At 38.6% G+C, this 22,553-nt stretch overlaps 1 protein-coding gene across 2 annotated transcripts in view; it reads left to right on the forward strand.

Annotated features, from left to right (window-relative positions):
- Positions 1 to 22,553, forward strand: part of klf8 (Kruppel like factor 8) — a gene marked incomplete at its 5' end in the record, with an annotated part of 61,875 nt that overhangs the window by 15,150 nt on the left and 24,172 nt on the right. The window contains one exon of one of the 2 annotated variants that reach the window (XM_084138248.1): positions 5,769 to 6,197. The exons of the other annotated variant lie outside the window; for it this stretch is intronic. Coding sequence (XP_083994374.1) covers positions 6,171 to 6,197 — 27 coding nt within the window. Of the gene's footprint in view, positions 1 to 5,768; positions 6,198 to 22,553 lie in introns of those variants that run through there. 2 annotated transcript variants of the gene reach the window in all.

Genomic DNA, 22,553 nt, shown 5'->3' on the forward strand with positions numbered 1-22,553 from the left:
TTACACAAATGATGATAATTCACTGTATTTCAGTAAGACATTGGATAAATCCGAAAGTGTGTTTGATTTTAGATTTTAAAGAGGTCATGACATGAGAAAACAAAATTGTCCTTGATCTTTTGGTATATAAGAGGTCTTTGTACCATTAAAACTTCCTCAAGTTTTATAGCTTAAGACGTCCTCCCCATTATAAACTAAGCATTTATTTAATCAAGCTCTAATTACAGTTCGTTGGGGATCCATGGTAAGAAGTGACGTCACGGTACGAAGTATCTGTACACGGTATTTTTTGCGTACGTCCCAGTCACGGCAGTGTTAATTTAAGAGTGTGTTCTCTACATTTCAAGGATGACTGTTTTGAGAACAAATCGCAGTATGATGCTGGCTTTGCAAGACAACTTTTGCTTAAAGATCAAGCCGTGCCGACTATTCTGGGCACAACTGGGCACGCAAACTGTAAGTAATGTATTTCATCTTAAAACTACTTTTAGCCAATGACGTTAGCCAATCATAACAATGGGCGTTAACACTGAACTCTTAAAGGGGAAACACCCCCAAAACAGACTGTTTGAATCAGAGGATGAGAAACAGGGTGGGAAAAGGTCATTAAATTTTTTTGGTCCAAAAAACTTTCTTTTTTACTAAAACATATGTTATTATGTCAATCTATGGCAAATATTATTTTTATGTGCTCAAGAGCATATTTAAGCAATAAATGTTCATATCACTTCTCTGCTGGGTATTTTTATTCATTTTTGAAGTACTGCAGGTTATATTGCACAGATTTACAGCAGTGATTTTTTTTTATAGTTATGCAGCTATGAATAATATAATATTTGAAACTATTTTTATCCTGTACATACGCAGATTATAACATGAACACAATGTGGGGGTGGATAAATAAATACATTTTAATACCTGATGTCACAGTCACAGATAGTCATGTTAACCGGTTGACACTTATTTAGGCCTAATAGAAAATAGGAACCTTTAAAAACTATAACAAAGGCCTATAGGCTACAGAACCAATATATAGACCCTCATATTTTATTAACCGGTAAACAAGGAAACATGAGTTTGCCATTAAACATTTTATTTGCACTTTGTACCAAATAATGCAAGCATTGGACAACAAATCTCGTTAAAAAAACGGTTGTGCTTTAAAATTTAAATCAACTGCTTGCGTTCGGGTTTGTCCGAAGTCTTAATTTAATACAGTGAATTATCATCATTTGTGTAAAATCCCGAGTTTGTGCTGATCCACCAATCCTGATTGACATGTAGAAGCCAAGTGAATGATGCACTAATGTAAAATAGCTCTATTAGCCTGAAGTACACCGAGGTGCCGTCACCAAGCGTTCTTTTTTAAACAATAACATCTATTCTGTGTCTTAAGTACAATAAAGCCAATAGATCCTAACAAAAACTACCATGTTAAACCCTAACAGATAATAAGATACGATTAGAGTTAGCACTTAATTTTTCTTTAATACGTCCAAATCATTCACAAAATCGTATACAAAGGAATGTGCATGCTCAGGCTTGAAGCGTAAATGCCAATAAGATTGCTGTATTATGAACGAATTAAATGGGGGTGGTGTGTCCTCCAGACTGCACTTGTACTACTACAAATCTGTGAAACAGCCAATCAGAGCAGAGCGCAATATTATTATTCATGACCCTTCCAAATAAGGTAATAACAGCCCATTTCATTCTAGGGACAAATCCTAGGGTTGTAAATGGACATGTAAAACCGTGTCAGGAGAATTTTTGCCTTTACTTAAGCCACATACCTTCTATGTAGATATCAGAGAACAATTTAAAATATTGTATCAATGCATTCTATGGCACCTTTTATCGTACTAAATCTACTAAAGAGCAGTGAGTGATTTTCTCTTTGTCTTTTGTTGTTTGACTAACATTAACTAACAGATGACAGCAGGAATATTAGGATGCTGTCACTTTAAGGCCGTTTGCACAGATCCAATACTAATACATATGTGACTTATGTCTTAAATGTTTATGTTCATTTAAGACATAACCAACGGTGTTTAAGCAGCTATCACCAAGCTGGAGATTTTGACATGTTTTTCTTTATAACCGTTTAGCTTCAAGGTGTGATGTCTGTGCGAGCAGGGTGTGTGGAGGTATGAAAATACATACGTTGACAGGCAGGTAGGACATTGTATCGCTGCATTCGGACCGAGTATATATATATCAGGATAACAAAAAAAGTTTCTAGAGCAAATCACCTACCCTGCCTTTAACACTGAGAATTCAAATAATTGTAATGTGACGGTTGGGTGCAGATGATTTATTTTTAACCGCAGTCAGATGACGTTAGAGCTGATCCAAGCATCTCTATGAAGTGGGTTTTCATGAAGAAGAAAAAACCTAAATAAAATCAGACCTGCAAACAAACACTGGATGAAAAAAAAAAAAACAACAACAAAAAAAAAACACTCCCAATAAATGTACAGTGATTCTAGCAGAGCATTTATTGTGTTATGGTATAAGCCTATTGTACATCACTTACATGATCTTCTATTGCATTTCATGTTGATTTGATAGGAAACATATTTTGCATTATTGCCATTGTTCCATTTGAAATGTTTTTAAATGCAGCTTAAGTATTTGACATATGACATATTAACATTTAACTTTTATCCACTGCAGTCAGAGCCATATAGACTAATGTGTTGTTTTTAGATAAGTCGTTCAGATGGGTTTGAACTGCATTATGCATTTAGACAGACTTGCTTATTTATATTCATATTAATTTTAAATTGTAAAGAAATAAATATCCGACTTTGATTGTCGAAAGAATTCCAGGTGCAATTTACTCTCAGCCAACAAGACTTCATGTAGCAGTTTCATCGGCCAGTCGTGGAAGTCTATTCGGATTGGTGCAGGAGCTTTCTACTGGGCAAAAGCCAAAAGCACGGAGATTCGCGCTCGCGCATTACATGGACCTGTCATTCAAATAACGCCCCCCCCCCCCCCCCCCTTATACAGGCTTCGCAAAGAAGCTGATATGAAAGGATGGGGCAGTGCCGACAATATTTGACCCTACACCAACCCTGCAACTTGCGAGTAATTTATTTAAAAACTCTTTGAACTGTCACTTTCAGATTTGTCCCTTACCGCTTCATGTTTCCTGTTGTAAGGAGACTTCCGGTTATCACGGGAAGTGTAGGTTGAAAGGATTATGGGAAACGTAGTTGATAACCAATAAACTAGACTCCTCAATCCTCTGCAAAGAAATTCTGTGAGAATAATAAAAATTAAAAAAAAAATCCTAAAAAAAAATCCTATTTAATAAATAGTAAATAATAAAAATATTTTCATTTAAAGCCAAAAGTAAGAGATCTTATCTGAAAAATATTTTGGTTTTAAATTAAGCAAATGCAGAATGAAATGGTAACTGTGCCAAGTTCGGTGAGTGGTAATACATTTTTTAAAGACCTCTAGTGGGCCTCTGCAGTTTGAAAAATCTTGATACAGAGTGGTATATGACATAAATTTGTAGGCCGGAACATGGAAGTGAGGTAGCATTTTAGCATTTCCAGTTCCATCATCCAGAAGTCAAAGGGTTTTTGAATGGATTTTTGGTTAAATGGCTGAAATATGGTCTGTGGAGAACACAAGCTCAAGATACTTTCATGTTTTATTCTAAGACATAAAATACATCAGTATCACCCCACTTGTGATTTTTTTAAGCTGTTTTGTGTCTTGAAATGGTGTAGTGTGAGCGACATTATTAGGTTAATAACTAATGATCTTTGCAATGGAAGTGAATCAATCAAAACTAACAATTGTTAGGACAATAACTTTATTCTAGAGCTGCTGTAAAGCCAAAACAATCTCTGATCCTTTAATTTGTATGTAAAGCTGCTTTGAAACAATATTGTTAAAAGCGCTATATAAATGAAGGTGACTTGACTTGAAAATGGTTGCTAACAAGTGGCTTAATGTGACTACAGAGGCTACCAGAAAAGGTAAACTCAGTCAGCTTTTACAGCCTATTATGCTTATAATTGTGCTCTTACAAACTATTCTTACTCAAACGTTTTAGACAAATGTTTTTAGGTAAAAACTGAAAGAGTTGTTGGAAGCTTAGTGGTGGTGAGGTTGAAACAGAGGGGCCATGGTGTAGTTAGTTTATAGCCTAGCTTTTTACTTCAGGTGACAGCATCTAGGCCTCAAAATTCACAAGTTATGTTCATCTGTGAAAATGATCTTGATGGACAAAACGTGCAAGTATGATATCATAAACTTTTGTTGGTCACAAAGCTTCACAAAGTTTTGGCGATAATTTAAAGGTGAACTAAGTAACTTTTTTACCTTAACTGAACAGCTTCGGAGTCACTGGAATGGTTATATTACTTATTTCGGGATGAATGGTGGTCGTTTCGCACATAGATATCATATATAAAGGCTAGATGTCTGCGTGCGCGGACATCTAGACATCTAGATCTGTGCGCGCTGCTGGCCAATGGAGGTCGACGTCCGCACGTGGCGGCCATCTTGCCACAGTGTGCTCGCTCACTCGTTTAATGGTGCATATACTTTTAAATAACCATAACTTGCTCAATTTTCTACCAATTTTCAAACGGTTTGGTTTGTTATAAACGTCAGAGATGTAGTTATGACACTGCATACATACACTGCATACATATGAATAATTATAACATACATGTTCAAGCATTCGGAATTATAGCCACGTTAATAACGTTTGTAAGAAACCAAACCGTTTGTAAATCCGTCAAGATTTCAGCGAGATATGAGGATTTGTGTGCGTGCTGATCATTCACCTTAATTCACAGCTTCACTGTGACAAGATGGCCGAACGGTGATGCCGGAAGTGACTGCGCCATAAGACATCTAGCGTTTATATGATATCTATGGTTTCGCACCCCCCTGGTGCCCGTGAGCGGAAAATCCGCACTTGCAACTTTGAGCCGGCGGGCCGCCGGCCGCCGCGTCAGGAAGTATCGCGTGATATCAGGTCTCGCGATGTAACGAATTGCTTTATGGCCAAAAGAAATCTGCTAAAATGCTGTCATTATTGCGCTCCCTCACGCTGTTCGAACCCGAATGAAGAAGACGTTTTAAAGAATGTCCCATCTGCTTTGATGTCGTTGATCTACTAGCCTCTGGTGTCTGAGAATCGCCAACGAGTTTTTACAAGTGTTGTCAAATATCTATTCCGAAGCTGTAGGGGGAGCTCTAGAAAGAAACCTGCGAGCAAAAAGCGAGAATACAGCGAAGAAATCCCGAAATTACTGAGCCCTGCTTTAAAAGCCTATGGAAAAATCCTTTTGGGATTTTGTGGAGGAAACCAGTGTGATGCTAACTGCCAATTGGCCTACAAAGTGATGTCATACCTGTACAGCTCTATAGACTTTGATTATTTTATATACAGCTAATTATATTTAAAGTCATAATCCTACCACTATTCTGCATTTTAGAAAGAGAAGGAAAAAAAAAAACACTTAATTATTTTAATTGAGGGCAAAATTGTCCCTAAAGTAAGCTAAATCAGAATTAAAATTAAAATTAAAATTCATTCTGGGGCCCTAAATGTCTGATTTTTCTTACTTTAGGGGCAATTTTGTCTCCAAACCTCCACACAGCAATGAATGCACATGAGGCATCATCTTTAGCAAAAAGACCACAAGTAGCTCCGAACATCCGGTGCAACTTTACGTCAATAGGTGAGGTGACACGGGTTGTGTGATGATGATGACGATGATGATTCTGAAGTCCTATTATCGCAGTGGCGCGTTGAGCGCCGCTGCTGGTTCTGGCTACACACTCACTCACACACACACACACACACACACACACACACAGCGGCTGTGATTGACACAGCGAAGGGGTGGGGACGCAGGGTGGGGTCAGCAGCAGGGAGAGGCGGAGGAGAGACTCACAGCTCGAGCCCAACCCTGAAACACGGCAACAAACACACACTGAAAGACGACCGGGGCGACGGAAAGAGGGTTTATTTCTCGACGCCGGGGATATGATTTATGTGATCCGCCGAGGCAAAGAGAGCACCCTTCTCCTCTAATACTGAGGTGGAAAAACTGACATCGACTGTAATTCAAATATCACCCCGCCCGATCCGATCGACCCCCCCTCCACTCCGCCGCCGCTTAGATACCGAGATGCACACGGAGACTCGGAACAAAAAAGTAAGTCCGTTTATCGTTCGCTATAGACTCATTTGCAACGTAGCCGGTAGCTTTAGACGGCAGTCGCTGTCCTATTTCCATTCTGCGGGAGTTCCTCATCTATGAGCAGTTACCCGGTTTCGGTTTGCTCGCCGTTAACCGTAACGAGCCTTTAATAGCTGAGCTGCTGGGTGATTACTTGACTCCTGTGCATGCGCCTCTGAGCCAGCCCGTTATCCGAAAGCCTCCTAACGATAGTGCTGGTGCATTTGAAATACTTGTGCAACTTGTGAGAAAGTCAGTGTGTCACATCCGTCAGGGTCGTCTTATCTGCAGTGCTGTTTTAAAGCTGTGAACGCAGGAAGGAAGCGCGCCGAGTGCCGCTTGCTGGAGAGACACCATCTTAGCTGATTTCTTAAAGGGACAGCAGCCTTGAATTTGCATGCGATGAAGAAATTGTTGTTGCTGCTGGCAAATTCTATGTTCTATTGTCTTTTGTCATCCGCTCTCAGTTATTAAAGGGCAAAATATTAATGTGTTGCCGGCAATGCATTGCCTAATAAGAGACTGCAGCTTGTACTCAACTAAGGACTGTCTGTAGGCTACTGAAAACTGTCATGAGCATCCCATGACAAGGAAGGGGTCAAATTTGTTGTGTGCATTTGTAACTCTGGTTATTTGTTATTGTTGCATGAAAGTATGTTCTGGAACTTTTAAAGGGTAATATTGATATCTAGAGCTGCTATAATGCCTGTCACTATCACAAAATAACAGCCTGACAGGATGTTTAGCACCCCAGCACACAGCAAATAGGTTATTTTGTTATTTTGGAAAATGGTTTACCAAATAAACATTTATATGTGATGGCCCGGAAATATGAACTATTTCACATCAGAATGCAGTGATTGGTCAAACACAATCAAGTATTTTAGAGAGCTGTGAAATTATTTATATCAGACTTATTATTGCAAGATATTTGGACACTTTTAGATGCTATATATATATATATATATAGCATCTAAAAGTGTCCAAATATCTTGCAATAATTAGCCTGGCCAATATATTCATCCATCACAAAGATGCATTGTTAAGATAATTAATGGTAATAGTGGTTTCCCAAATTAATGGTCAGTTATATAGCAATGCCTTGGACATCAGTCATTATTCCAAATGATTTGACTGCAAAATACAGTGATTGGCCAATCAGAATCAAGTAGAGAGTCTCATTTATTAAAAGAAAAAACAAAAACCATCTAGCTTATTGGATGTGATCATCTCAATACGCCTAAATGTCTTGCCGATATATTGATCCATCTCTACAAAGACACATTGTTAAGGTATCGCACATTTGAATCTACTCTGTAGAGCAACCCGTAAGTTTAAAAGACATTAATGTAATTGTACACCACTTTTTGCCTTTAATATCTTCTGTTGATGTGTTCTGCACTTGAGCTCATTTCTTTGGAGCAGCGTCTCCTGCAGGAGCAGTTACTGAAGGAGTCAGGGAGGTGAGTGGACTGAGGCGTTATCATTGGAGGAACAGAGAGTGTTCTGGGCGTGCCAGACAGCTGGTAATCATTAACATCTGTGGACAAACTTTGGTCAAAGTGGTTTAACACTCATCTAACCCTCTGTAGGTCTCAGCCTTTGGGTTTTGTCTGGGTGACATCGTTTCAGGAGGGTGTTCTAGGTTGAGGCATCCATTGGCAGCCTAATCAAGCCAGCTAGCCAGGGGGTGATGTAAAGTGTATCTGTTTTTAGGAGTTGAGACAGTTAGGGACTGTCTCGGTCCAAGAGCACAGTTATTTTTAGGAGAAGGGTGCAGTAGGCCCTGGGTGTGACTGAGGTTGTGTTTTTGCAGGGCGGCTATGGTGCACGCCTAGCAGTTCCTCTCACTCCCTGTCTTAAATCGCCTCTCGTGTTTTTGACTGCAATTCAGTCACACCCTTAACCTGTCCTAAAGCTTAGCTCTAAAAGTGCAACACCAATTAGTCAGTGTTCAGTTTTGTATAAACTTGATTCGGTATCACTCTTCCTCCCTTAGATATTTCAGGTAAGTCAACAATATGGTGTAGTGCCTCAACATCACATGCTTTGTTGATCATTGCCGCCTCTTAAAAAGCCCATTGTCTGCTCTGTTGTCAAGAATGTTACCCATATGAAGTTGGAGCTTATGACACCTTCAGTTTAGGCCTTATTCTGAATACAGTACAATGTGTGAATACAGATACAGGTGGGATAAGTCCAGCATGTCTTTTATGATCCACTAATACAAGGTCATAAAAGACTCTCACACTCAGTCAGGTGTAAAATCCCTTTATATTCTTACACCCTGCAGACTAGGGTCAACATTACACCTGCAGATCTGAAGTTCTTCCTGTTGTTCTCTGGTTTGCTGTTGTGGATACATGGACGAGTAGTTAATCATTGGTATAATATAAATAGACTTTTTGCAGTTTTAATTAGTCATAAGTGAAAAACTTTTTATTGTAAAGCTTGTATTTCAGTAAATATTCAACCTTTCAAGAAAGGTTGAACATAAACATTAAAGTCCCCCTAGTCATTAATTCCATCCCTTAAAACTCATATTTGATCACCAAAATGACATTTCAATGTTTTTTTCCTGTGAAAAAAAATTCTTCATGCCTTAAAATAGCTTGAATGTAACTCTACACCCTTGTTTCATTTATTATACGTGGATCCACAAATATGCAAATTAGCCCCGTCTCCACTTACTCACCCAGCTCAGAGATCCACTCACTCAACTTTTACTCAAGTTACTGTAGTAAACTCTGCTCAAAGGTATCGCTCTATACAACGGCGGACACATAACGGTACTATAATTAGGCCTAGCCTTTTGCTTGACTACGTTATCAAACGGCTAATAATGTGTTGCTAGTGTTACACAAACAATGTTCCCGTTCGCCGTCTCAGAGTCTCAGTCTGCCTTCTAAAAATCAGCATCCTCAGAAACACTTTGAACATCATAGGATGTCAGTGGAGAAAGGCATATAGTTCATCATAACATCATAATATACATCATATACATAATTCACCCGCTATATTGTTAAATGTACATGATTTTTCATATCAACAGAAAGATTGTATGGCTTCTTTTGAGATTCCCGTGCTTCACAGAAAAGTAATGATATGCAAAACCCGCCGGCACGTTGACATGATTGGTTACAAGGTAGTTTGTGAAGTCAGAAACACCAGCGATTTCAAACCGTGTTTTTTAGACTGTCTTTGGTTCACTGCAGTTTTCAGGATAAAATACTCAGTAATGGTGTTGACTTATGAATTTGCACATGGTTTGTCTGAAAGCATATTAAATACAACAGACACATAAACGACAATAAAAACTTGATTTTCACCACAGGGGGTCTTTAAGTTGAATGAATGTAGTACCATTTAAGGCCAAAGTGTGCACAGTTGAATGCACAGCCTTTCAAAGTATATTTTTTGTATGCTATTTGATTGGACGTCAACACATGCACACTAGGAAGTTTCATCCTTGTCCAGTGTCTTTTTCTCCAAAAGTTCTGAGTGATAAAAAATGTCTTTGTACTCGTTTAAACTAGAGCTGCCAGTGTCTTTTAACCCTCTCACACAACACAAGTGCTCTTCAACTTCTGCCGGTTGCCGTCTCCAGTAATCCCTATTCTCTGTTTCTTTTCCGACTGTGTAACAGTGGTTTGGGCCAGTTTTGCCAACTTTTGGATTAAAACTAATCAGTGCATAAAAAATTCAAGGTTCATGTGCTGATGACTAAATGTTTCTCGCACACTGCAATGCATATATATGCATATATTTAAATAAACTATATTTATGCAAATAAACTAAATAAACAAATAAACTATATATGCAAATTAAACAACACTCAAATTAAAATACTGCTGAACTTTATTACAAAAAATAAATAGTACTAAACATTTAATGTAAAAAATAAATAATAATAATATATCTATATATATCTATATATATATATATATATATATATATATATATATATATATATATATATATAGAATTTTTTTCCTTCATTTTAAAAGTACATTAAATGTTCAGTACTATTTATTTTTTGTAATAAAGTTCAGCAGTATTTTAATTTGAGTGTTGTGTTTATTTTAATTTATTATCCAAATAAAAAATTATCGGTTGATTAATTGGTTATCGGCCAGTGCGGTCCAACCTAGTTATCGAATCACAAAATTATTTAGCCTGCTGACAGGTTTTATGAGGGTTTTAGGCTTTACACTTTTTTTTTTTTTTTTTTTTTTTTAATGTTCTTAAGAAAAGGAAACCTTATATTCTCAAGGAAATCACAAATGAATCAGCCCTCTATGTCATCTGTAGAAATGAAAGTTCGTTAAATGCAATAATCCAGTCCTAGCTTGAGCTCCAAAAATGTATTTTAGGACCATTGACTTCAGTATTACTATCTGCCCCTTCATTAAGTTTGGTTTCTCAGCATCTTGGTTTCTAATAATCTATATTTTACACTAATATCCACCGTTTTCAGCTCACTGATTGTGCACACGGCACATTATTCTACTGAAAGGCCTCAGTATTGAGTTAATGAACAAGTGGACATATTTTTATGTCACACTTTTAACATTGTAATGAAGCACAGTTCACAACCCATTTTACATCTATAGTGTGACATTTTCAAGTGACGAAAAATTATGTACAGTGAGGAAAATAAGTATTTGAACACCCTGCTATTTTGCAAGGTCTCCCACTTGGAAATCATGGAGGGGTCTGAAATTGTCATCGTAGGTGCATGTCCACTGTGAGAGACATAATCTAAAAAAAAAAAATCCAGAAATCACAATATATGATTTTTTTTTAAAACTATTTATTTGTATGATACAGCTGCAAATAAGTATTTGAACACCTGTCTATCAGCTAGAATTCTGACCCTCAAAGACCTGTTAGTCTGCCTTTAAAATGTCCACCTCCACTCCATTTAAATATCCTAAATTAGATGCACCTGTTTGAGGTCGTTAGCTGCATAAAGACACCTGTCCACCCCATACAATCAGTAAGAATCCAACTACTAACATGGCCAAGACCAAAGAGCTGTCCAAAGACACTAGAGACCTCCACAAGGCTGGAAAGGGCTACAGGGAAATTGTCAAGCAGCTTGGTGAAAATAGGTCCACTGTTGGAGCAATCATTAGAAAATGGAAGAAGCTAAACATGACTGTCAGTCTCCCTCGGACTGGGGCTCCATGCAAGATCTCACCTCGTGGGGTCTCAATGATCCTAAGAAAGGTGAGAAATCAGCCCAGAACTACACGGGAGGAGCTGGTCAATGACCTGAAAAGAGCTGGGACCACCGTTTCCAAGGTTACTGTTGGTAATACACTGAGACGTCATGGTTTGAAATCATGCATGGCACGGAAGGTTCCCCTGCTTAAACCAGCACGTGTCAAGGCCCGTCTTAAGTTTGCCAATGACCATTTGGATGATCCAGAGGAGTCATGGGAGAAAGTCATGTGGTCAGATGAGACCAAAATAGAACTTTTTGGTCATAATTCCACTAAACGTGTTTGGAGGAAGAAGAATAATGAGTACCATCCCAAGAACACCATCCCTACTGTGAAGCATGGGGGTGGTAGCATCATGCTTTGAGGGGTGTTTTTCTGCACATGGGACAGGGCGACTGCACTGTATTAAGGAGAGGATGACCGGGGCCATGTATTGCAAGATTTTGGGGAACAACCTCCTTCCCTCAGTTAGAGCATTGAAGATGGGTCGAGGCTGGGTCTTCCAACATGACAATAACCCGAAGCACACAGCCAGGATAACCAAGGAGTGGCTCTGTAAGAAGCATATCAAGGTTCTGGTGTGGCCTAGCCAGTCTCCAGACCTAAACCCAATAGAGAATCTTTGGAGGGAGCTCAAACTCCGTGTTTCTCAGTGACAGCCCAGAAACCTGACTGATCTAGAGAAGATCTGTGTGGAAGAGTGGGCCAAAATCCCTCCTGCAGTGTGTGCAAACCTGGTGAAAAACTACAGGAAACGTTTGACCTCTGTAATTGCAAACAAAGGCTACTGTACCAAATATTAACATTGATTTTCTCAGGTGTTCAAATACTTATTTGCAGCTGTATCATACAAATAAATAGTTAAAAAATCATACATTGTGATTTCTGGATTTTTTTTTTTTAGATTACGTCTCTCACAGTGGACATGCACCTATGATGACAATTTCAGACCCCTCCATGATTTCTAAGTGGGAGAACTTGCAAAATAGCAGGGTGTTCAAATACTTATTTTTCTCACTGTATATATATGTGAAAATTAAATTTGTTGACGTCAGCCAAAGAGTAAAGTCCTTTCAGAGTTGAGAAATGTATGACTTTTTTCAAATAACAAAATATGACCAGAAACATGAATTAATAAATCCTATATAAGGATGAACTGGTACAGATACTAGTATTACAGATAGTTGTATTAGTACATCTGTTAACTAAACAAATTAAGTCATCTAATATAATTCTTATTCTTTTGGTCTCTCAACCCAATATTTGTAAAAATTACAAATGCAATGAAAATATAAGTTATTGCAAAGTACCAAAATTAAAATGCTGGTACTCGTTCTGGAAAAAGTAATCCCTAAAAGTAAATAAGATACATTTTAATTTAATTTCTTTTTTAAATAAAAACAAGATCAAGTTCAGCTAAAGCCTTGAGATTGTGCTGGACTTCTTTTTTAGAGGTTGTGTAGGCTATATTGCTGGTGGCGGAAGAAACAAACGTTTTTCGGTTGAGGATTCGGTTGTCCGAGAGAGCAGAGGAAGTGAGACACCAGCATACTGACTGGAAGGAAAAATAAGACTTGTAAGAAAGAGGTTAAAGGGAACTTGCAACATTATGTAGTTTAGCTCCCAGACCTAAAAAGTAAACCAAGTTCGAGGTGAGGTTTTGGATGAGTGGGGCTCGGGTGTGTTTGTGTGTATGGTACGGGAATGTAAGGATATTGTCCATGTCTCCCCAGATTAGAGCCGATGTGACAGAATGACCCCCTACCATTGCAGCACAATCATTAACCAGGGAAAGAATCCCGTCCCCATAGCAACCCCTGCAGTTCTGCCAAACTGTCTGCAGTGAAAAAGAGGGAGCGGGGGTGGGGTGCTCAGGGTGGGGAGGGTGTGTCTCAATATATGTGTGTGTGTGTGTGTGACTATTGATGCAAGCCATTGCTCAGAATGTGAAAATTAGGCGATTTGGAAAACTAGCTGCAAACCTTTGTTTGTGTAACCCCCTCTAAACAAATGCAAATGCTGGACATTTGCATTAGCCTTTTACTGTAGCGTAATTATAAGGAGCGAGGTGAAAATGTGTCTTTGCCGACCACGTTCTTCCAGGGAAGTGAAGGCTATCCGCTCAGGTATGTGCTTTGGGAATTGCAGCTTGCCCCTATACCTTTAAAGTTGACATCACCAGCTCTTTCTTGCTTTGTTTTCTCTCGGTGCAGCTCTGCAGCAGAGATGAGCTGCCTTACAGAAAGATAGAAACTTCTTCCTTCCTGTCTTCGGTGCTCGTCTGCTTCACAGACATTTAATGGCTTGAGACGAGGTGAAACATTGAGGTATACACACTGACACATTGGCTCGTCATGTGAAGAAACTTTATTTCTGCTGGTATGCAGGACAGACCTTTCTTTTTGAGGAAATGAATTGGAGGTAGAGGAATGAGCAGGTTTGGACTATTGTGCATGTGTGTGTTTTAGGGTGGGGAGGGCTATGAGAAGTAGCAGCAGAGTTTGCGTCAGAAGGGTGTGGTGAGATAAGGGCAAGTTCACTGCTATGGTGACTCTGCCAACCATGAAGAGAAAGTCCTACTTGTGCGCTTGTTTGAATTTACTTGCTGCTAATATATACACACCCAGCCATCACTGGTATTCTTAAAGAAACAGTAGACCCCAAAATGACAATTATGTCATTATTTACTCTTCATCATGTTGTTCCGAATCCAAACCCTTATGATGTTAGTTTTTCAGAAGAACACAAAGAAGAATTCTGAAAAACGTTCGGTTTAACCACTCTGTCAAGCTCCAAATAGGACCAAAAAGATCTTATGGTCCTGTTTACACCTGGTATTAAAGGAGAACTCCGGTCAATTTTAACATTGAGCTAATTTTTTTGTAAATTTGGAGTGCTGTCAGTACAGACAACAACGACAAAAATCGGTGTTGCCTACACCGTGTTATCCTCTTTTTAAAATTTGCACCCTATTGACTTAAATGGGGCAAGTTTTAAACCTGCTTTTAGCCTCTTAACATCCTTGATGTGTCATTACAAGTGCACAGCCAATGTGAGTGATTCCTTCAGAGTGAACACGTTGAATCTGACTGCAGTAAATGTGAAAGATATGAATAAAAAAGTTAATTCAGCCAGCGCTCACACCTGTATTTATTTCCTGTTTTCGGTCGAAGTCCATAGTAATCGATTGTCGAGTTCACGTGCGTGATCATAGGTAACTAAGCAACATTGGAGAACTCGACAATCGACTACTGTGGACTTCGACTGAAAACAGGAAATAAATACAGGTATGAGCGCTGGCCGAATTAACTATTCACATCTACTGCAGTCAGATTCACCGTGTTCACTCTGAAGGAATCACTCACCGATTTTTGTCGTTGTTCTCTGTACTGACAGCACTCCAAATTTACAAAAAAATGAGTTCTCCTTTAAGATGCGTTTTGGCTGATCGGATCCCAAGTGGATGATGCTAAATACAGGTGTAAATGGGGTGTAATATTTGTCCACTTTCAGGGGTATTCAAAAACGCATTAGACTGGATTGCTTTCGTAGTGTAAGCGCTAAAGCACTGTTAAACAAAATCCTGTTTAATTTACGGTAAAAATGCTTATAATTATTTATTATTACCAAAATCTGCCTTTTTACCTTTAAATATAGCTGTTCATAAAACATGGTCAATACTTGTATATAGGCGCTGCACAGGGTCATACATACAAAGATTAAACACTGTCAAGGTAACATGCATAACGCTAAAATATTGCAATAAACATTAAGTAAATAACATAAAATGTAACACAAAAGACTCTAATGTACATTACTGACAACAAAAATAAGAAACAAAATGGTTATAAAATGCAATCATGTGGTGTAATGCAGGGACTTCTGGGAATGTCCTTTTACTGTAAATTATATGGTAATTCATAGTTTTTACTTGCAAAAACCATAAATTTGACAGTATGTTAAACCATTTGCAGTTTTTCACCGTATATGGTAAGGTAACTTACAGTTAACCAATTAACATGTTTTTATTTTTCTGTAAAAATTACAAAAACTTTTTTACAATGTGTGGTCGAATTCACAGCCACAAAAGACCACATACTGACCTAATACGTAAACATTATGGGAAGCGTGCTAGCCTGACGGGATTTAAACTATGTTGGCTGGAGACACTAGTTTATTTGAAGACGGAAAACGAACCAAGCGCAATGTTCTCTCACCATTCCTGATTTCTAACACGCATTCACAGCGCTCTGCAAGATTTTGCTATCAGAGCTTAGGGTTGGGAATCGAAAATTGATTCCAATTCTGGAATCGGATATTTAAGGTCAGGAATCGGATAAAATTTCGATTCTGTTTGTCGATTCCTGTTGTGCGCATTTTAATGTGGTTTTAAACCATTCAAGCAAAAGACACAGTTTTCTGTGCTGGGAACATCCTGAGCATGCGCACAGAAAGCCGCCTCTTGTATAGTGCACAAATACTAAATTGATTCCTCTTTTGCGTCTCCTTGCACTTGAATGGACAAATTCACAAACAATTATGTCAAAATATCCTCGTAAACAGTCGGTTATGTCTTAAGTGATTTTTAACAGTTGAGAAAGAAATTGCTTGTGTAATAGTATATTGTGTCCATGCATTCGGTCTTAAAGTGACAGCAGCCAAATATTCCTGCTGCCATCTGTGTCATTACAGATAATCAAAGAACAAAAGAAAATCGCTCACTGATCTTGACTGAATAACTTTTGTATTAATCTATATTTTATTTTATATATAAAAAACTATGCAGTGTTATTTTACATTTGATATCAATTTCTGAACTTTGTTCAGTTGTATTTATTTGTGCTATATTGATAATTTGTTTATTTGTTATTGTATTAGCAACTGACTGTACACTTGTCTTTAATAATGTTTGAAATTTATATTAGTTAGTCTAGTTTATTAGTTAGTTGTTCTTTAGGCTGCTGATTTTTCATAATAGGCCCATTCAGCTGCAACGGAACATTTTGCAAAAAGACATTGAATAAATATGTTTGATATCTGTGATATCTATGTTTGCCTCTTTTTTATTTATTTTTTAAACATATTGGAATCAACTGTGAATCGATAAGCATAATCTAAAATTCGCATGATACTTAAACCTTATCAGAGCAGAAGAGAAAGCTGTTCTCCGAATGCTTTTCCTTCGCCCATACATTTACCCACCCAAAGACACTCCCCTTGAAGAAATCAGGACAGAAGTGGTTGAAAGTGGACAAAAGAGACATAAAACACCAGGTGTAAACGGGAATGTATACTATAGACCAAAACGCATCTTAATACCAGATGTAAACCAGGCCTAAAAGTAGCACTGTCATCCAAGTCTTCTGAAGCCATATGATAGTTTTGTATGATAAACGCACTGAAATTCACTTATCTTTCCCTTCTGCCAAATTAACTGCAAAAGTCTTTTAGATTGCAAAATGGAGTGCAAATGCTATTTAACACCCTTTGGAATTGTTTTTTAACATGTTTTGTGGCCAAACCTCATTAACATCAATGACGCCGTGTTTGATTTGAGAACCACTGTGGAGATGCTCAGTAAATAATGGCTTTTAAATTTTGGTCTGTTCATTACAAATATCTATCATATGGCTTCAAAACACGTTAGTGTACAAGTCATGTGAGCTTTCAAAATAGTAAATAATGACAGAATTAAAAATTGTGCTATTTCTTGAAATTCTTTTTGCAATTAGCATTTTCTGAAATGCATTGTTTTAGGGTGATATGTGTTGAAATGGAGTCGGTTGCCCCTCTTTGAGACCTTTTGTAGCCCAGACGTTCCTACTTCAGTCATCCAGTTGGCCTTGACTTAATCAGGTGATTATTTATTGGTCTCAACTCTCACCTCAAAAACTCCTTAGTTTCTCTTTTCGGTGCTCACTTCCTCTCATTTCAACCCTCAGTAAACTCCTCTGAGGCAGGGCCTCAGTTGCACACAGCCCTTTTGTTCCAGCACGACTTCTGTGCGTGAGGGTGACATGACTCTGTCTCACACATCTTGCAGTATTTCTGTTTACAAAATCCAGTAATTTCAATAAGAATCCACACAATAAAGAGTCCTGATTGTGTCAGGGCAAAACATTTCCCCACGCATATTTTGCGATTTTGCCAAAATGTAACAGCGCCTTTAGTGGGAAGTGTTGTCTAAAATAAGCTGCAAAGTGGACCAGACTTTGTGACAATTTTCAAAAGTCTGGCTTTGTGAGACTAATTTCAAAGTACTGTCTGAAACCATCACTGGTACCACAACTGTACTTTGTAAGGGCATAGTGCTGTAAAGTAGAGAAGCCCGACACACAGGGTGGTCTTTGGCCAAAGGGAGGCGATGTACCTTTAAGAGGGTAAAGGAAAGAACCAGAGGGTAGGACAGAGTCCTTGCAGCACAGTGTGTGTCACAGAACCCTCTGCCTGACTATCCCCCTTACACACCCTACGCAGATGTGACCTTACATGTGTATCCTCCCTTTCTGCCTCTTTTCTCTTTCCCTGTCTCTCTCACTCTTTTTCTTTCTCTTCTTTCGCTCTTGGACCGATGAGTTGATTACATAGAGGGACGCAGTGACAGCACTGGCTGGTACACAGAACAAGATGTGCCCCAGGCCCCAACAGACTGCATTAAAATTACACTGTTCTGACATATTTAAACAGCAGCGGAAAACATGTACACGTACACACAGATCTGCACATGCATATACAACCATAGATCTTGTTTTCTTGACAAAAAGAGTAGTCCCCCCCCCCCCCCCCCCCAGTGATGTACAGGCTATCTTCTCCAATGAACACTAAAGGAACATCTCATTTGTTTTCGTAGTTGATCCTCGAGCACCTTATTTGGCAGTGTATGGAGTTAGTGGAGCGACTCTGAGAAAAGCAATGACAAAGTAAGTTGTAGTACTTGTCAGTCAGTTACTCTCTTAGAGTTTGGTTCACTTCATACTCACGCCACGACTTATTTTACAGCATTCAAGAATCACAGCATATAGGAATGGCAATTTAAAATTTTGCTTTACATCAAATGTCAAAAATGACAACTGCTCAAAGTTCTTACATGTAAGAAGAGCTTGCATCCTAGCAAATAAAGCAAGTATGGACTTGGATACCGTTACTTTACATGAAGATGACAGTGGAGAAAGGTATAACGGTGCAAGACCGAGAGTGAGCACATAAAACAGTTCAAAGAAGCTTTTTATAGAAACGAGAGAAATTTACACCTGATGAAATTGCTTATAAGCAAAGTTTACTATGCTGACATATTTCCAATTGAAACAAATAATCAGGGTGGAACCCTGGAGGGTGGAGTTTTTATATAAGAAAATAGCCTTTAGTCTATGTAACAGCTGTGAACCACGGTTTGCTACTTGCTATTGCTAATTTTACTTGACAGAAATTTGTATACTCCACTGAGTGCAAGATGAGTCATCATTATTTTTGGTCTAGAAGAGAAAGACATGCATTTTAAATGTAAACATATCTGATAAAATGTTTTAAAAAATCAAGATACATTTAAAATATATATATCTGTTAAATGTTAATTTACATTAGCTTATAGATGCATCAAAGCAAAAAAAAAAGAAAAAAGAAATAAAGTCTGATGTTTTTGCATTGCAACATTCTTTGGCAGATTTAACATAACCTGTTGGTAAATTTACACATCGGTCAAACAATCTTGTCCTGTTGTATGGTGTAAGTAACAGTCTGTAGGGAAAGATCTTGCTGAATGGAAATGAAGTAGATTTAGAATTTATCTTGATTTTCATATTTTTCAAATATGAATATGTGAGAACATTCTTTGTTCAAACCAGATTCATACACCACCAGCTTGCTCCCTAAACACTAAGTGTGTCACATCAATCAACCAAGCATTTTACCTGACTTCCTTTAGAAGAGCTAAGATCAAAAAAGCACTGGCAGTGGAACTGTGCAAACTAATAATTGGAAAGAAACATGCAAACTAGTACAAATGTATTCCAAAATGTATAATATTCAAAAACAAAAGAGCTTTAACAAGCAAATGAGATTTTTTTCATCCTACTTATTCTGATTAGGTAAAAGGTTAGGGAAACTTTCTTCACAATAAGGTAATTAGTGTATAACAATCCATGAGCAGGATAATTAAAGAGACAGAATCTCACCTCACTACCTATCCTCAAGCTTTGCTATGCACCATGTCAAAATCTGATCTCAAATCAGTTACCTCTGTCGTATTTTCTATGTTCACTCTGTAGAAGAAAGCTGGTCTTTTTTCCCCTCTCTGGGCTTATGGGCCATTGTGCTAGATTGTAGACCAATGTGTGTGAATGTCAATGTTTATGCGCTGAATGCTCTCTAGACTAACACAGCCAAGTACACCCCCCCCAACCTCCTTTTATTTATTCTGTGAGCTTACATATGATACTTAATGTAACAAGAGTTACATTAACAAGTACCTTAATTAACAAGAGTTAATGTAGTTGCGTAAAGTATAAATTTGGAATTTAAGTTAAGTTTCTTGAATTCTCAATGTGCAATGTGCATAGTTGGGTGAATATCAACAATAACACTAGTTAGAGCAGTGATATGTCCTGGTACAATGTTGGTAGATGGTGGTTATGCCATATCCTGTTTTATTTAGATACCCATTTATCAAAACCGAAAAGGAGTCTTGGACTGAATTCAATTTTGGACATGGACTTAACAAATCTCCTCTTAAACTCAGAATGGGTTCACTCTTAAATTCACTCTTAAACTCCACCTCCACTTGCCTCCATTATCCAGAGAAAGAGTGGGGCAGCTCTTGCACTTTGGAATTTGGGCAAAGGTTTTGCTTGTGTACAGTGGTCAGAGGAACTTGTAACACAACAGCAGGGTAGATGGAGAGGCCCTGCCTTCCCTCCCCCGCTGTTAGGAAAACTGTCCAGCACCACTCAGAGAACAACACACACCTCCCTACCCCCTCTGCATGTACTTCTTTTGCACCCTCTCAACTACTCCTCACAGGGGGGTCCAGTCGGGCCTAGTCGTGGTGCATGGAGCATGAGTCAGCATCCAATCTCTGGTTACATGATTGTGCAACATGGGGCTTTGAACACCCTTTCGGCCCTTCAGAGCTGAAGTCCTTTAACTTCCTTCTCAGGGCCTCATGCTAGGACCAGCCCCTTTTGGTCCTAGTAAGTCTCATGGTTTCCTGTTATCAGATTCTTCATTCTCAACAAGAAATAGGGTTTATAAATAAGGTTCTGCTGACCTTAGATCCTCTGACATGCCTCAGTTGATGGTCAAGTTTGATGGATTCAAGATTTGGAAGCTCCTGATATTTTTCTGGAAGTGCCCAAGAGATATAATGTCCCATGGCACTCGGGCTGGGGATGTGCTGCTAACTGTTTCTTCAACAACAACTGGTTTATACCATGTAGATCAGTGGTTCTCATCTCCAGTCCTCGGGACCCACTGCTCTGCACATTTTGTATGTCTCTCTTATCTGACACACTCAGTTCAGTTCATGGAGTCTCTCCTAATGAGCTGATGATCTGGTTCAGGTGTGTTAAATAAGGGAGACATACAAAATGTGTAGAGCAGTGGGTCCCGAGGACTGGAGTTGAGAACCACTGATGTAGATTATTGGTTACCTCTTCACCCAATCAAGTTTCAGTGCTTCCTTTCAAAATGCTTAAAGTCCCCCTGAGTCAGTAATTTTATCCCTTAAAACTCGTCTTTGATCACCAAAATTACGTACTTAAACGTTTTTTCCTTGATTTTTTTTTTTTTCATGCCTTAAATTAGCTTGAATGTTACTCTGCACCCTTGCCTCATTTAGTATATGAATATGCAAATTAGCCCCACCTCCACTCACTCGCACCAGCACAGAGATCCTCTTGTTGACAATCACACATTGACCTGAGTGGTTACAAGGTAGTTTGTGACGTCAGAAACACCAGCTATTTCAAACCACAATTTTGAGACTCTTTGGTTCACTGCAGTTTTAAGGAGAAAATACTCAGCAATGCTGCTGACTTATGAATTTGCACATGGTTTGTCTTAAAGAATTTTAAAAGCACCACATAGACGTATAAACAACAGTAAAAGCTTGATTTTTTTTTAATTATTATTATTATTATTTTTTTTTTACCACACTTTAAGATGATGAGGATTGTTTAAGTTAGAATTTCTAAAGTTGCTCAAGAAAGCCAATAAATCCTAAATATGAGTACTAAAGAATGACTTTCTTTGGAGAAGGAGGGGTGGACAAAAGGGTGTGTGTGGTGAGCAATGCAGTCCCAGACGGCCACTCTACCCACGCTGCACTGAGGCGGGGACTGGTTTGCCACGGGGGCTTGGGAGCAACTGAGTGAGAGAGAACGCCATGACCCAGATTGTGATGGTTCTCTCTTCCTCTCCCCCTCCACCCCCATTCATTCTCTCGCTTCTTCACATCTTTTTCGTTCTTTCATTTTTTTAACTTGATTCTCTGCCTCTGCTATCCTCTCTACTTTGTGCTTTCCCCTCTCTAATCCTTGATGTTCCCTCTCTCGGTAATGAGAGCCCCCTCCTCTTTCCATAACTTCCTGCTGGGGTATAGAGGGACTGGGGTCACACCCACCCCACCCTCTTTTATTCCTGGAACTACCCTCAGCACAAGCTCCCTGGGGAGGATTTACACACATGTATACGCACACATACTCTGGTAATGCTTCCTCACTGATATACATCATCATCTCTCCAAAGGGTTTGCCAGTGGACGAGTACTACTCTCAATCATTGAAGTGCTCACATACTTTTATACATTGGACATTGGAATTATTTAGCTGTGTTCTTCCTTGCATATTTGTGACAGTGCAGCTCATTGTGACTCTTGAGATGAGCCATTCTCCGTCATCTAGTCTAGCTGCAACTAAAACAAATACATAAAGACATATCATATTTTCATCTTTTCATCACTATGTGAGGAATATTTCTTGTGTTAAAAAGGAGTTTGAAAAAAGAAAACCTTGATAAATCAATAATTTGATAAATTGACAAATAAATTGATGATAAAATCAAGAAAAGGGTCTTTAACTTTCTTCACACCAAACACTCCTTGATGGATGGA

This window comes from Abramis brama (assembly GCF_963993115.1).
Source record: "Abramis brama genome assembly, chromosome: 15".
Lineage (NCBI taxonomy): Eukaryota > Metazoa > Chordata > Actinopteri > Cypriniformes > Leuciscidae > Abramis > Abramis brama.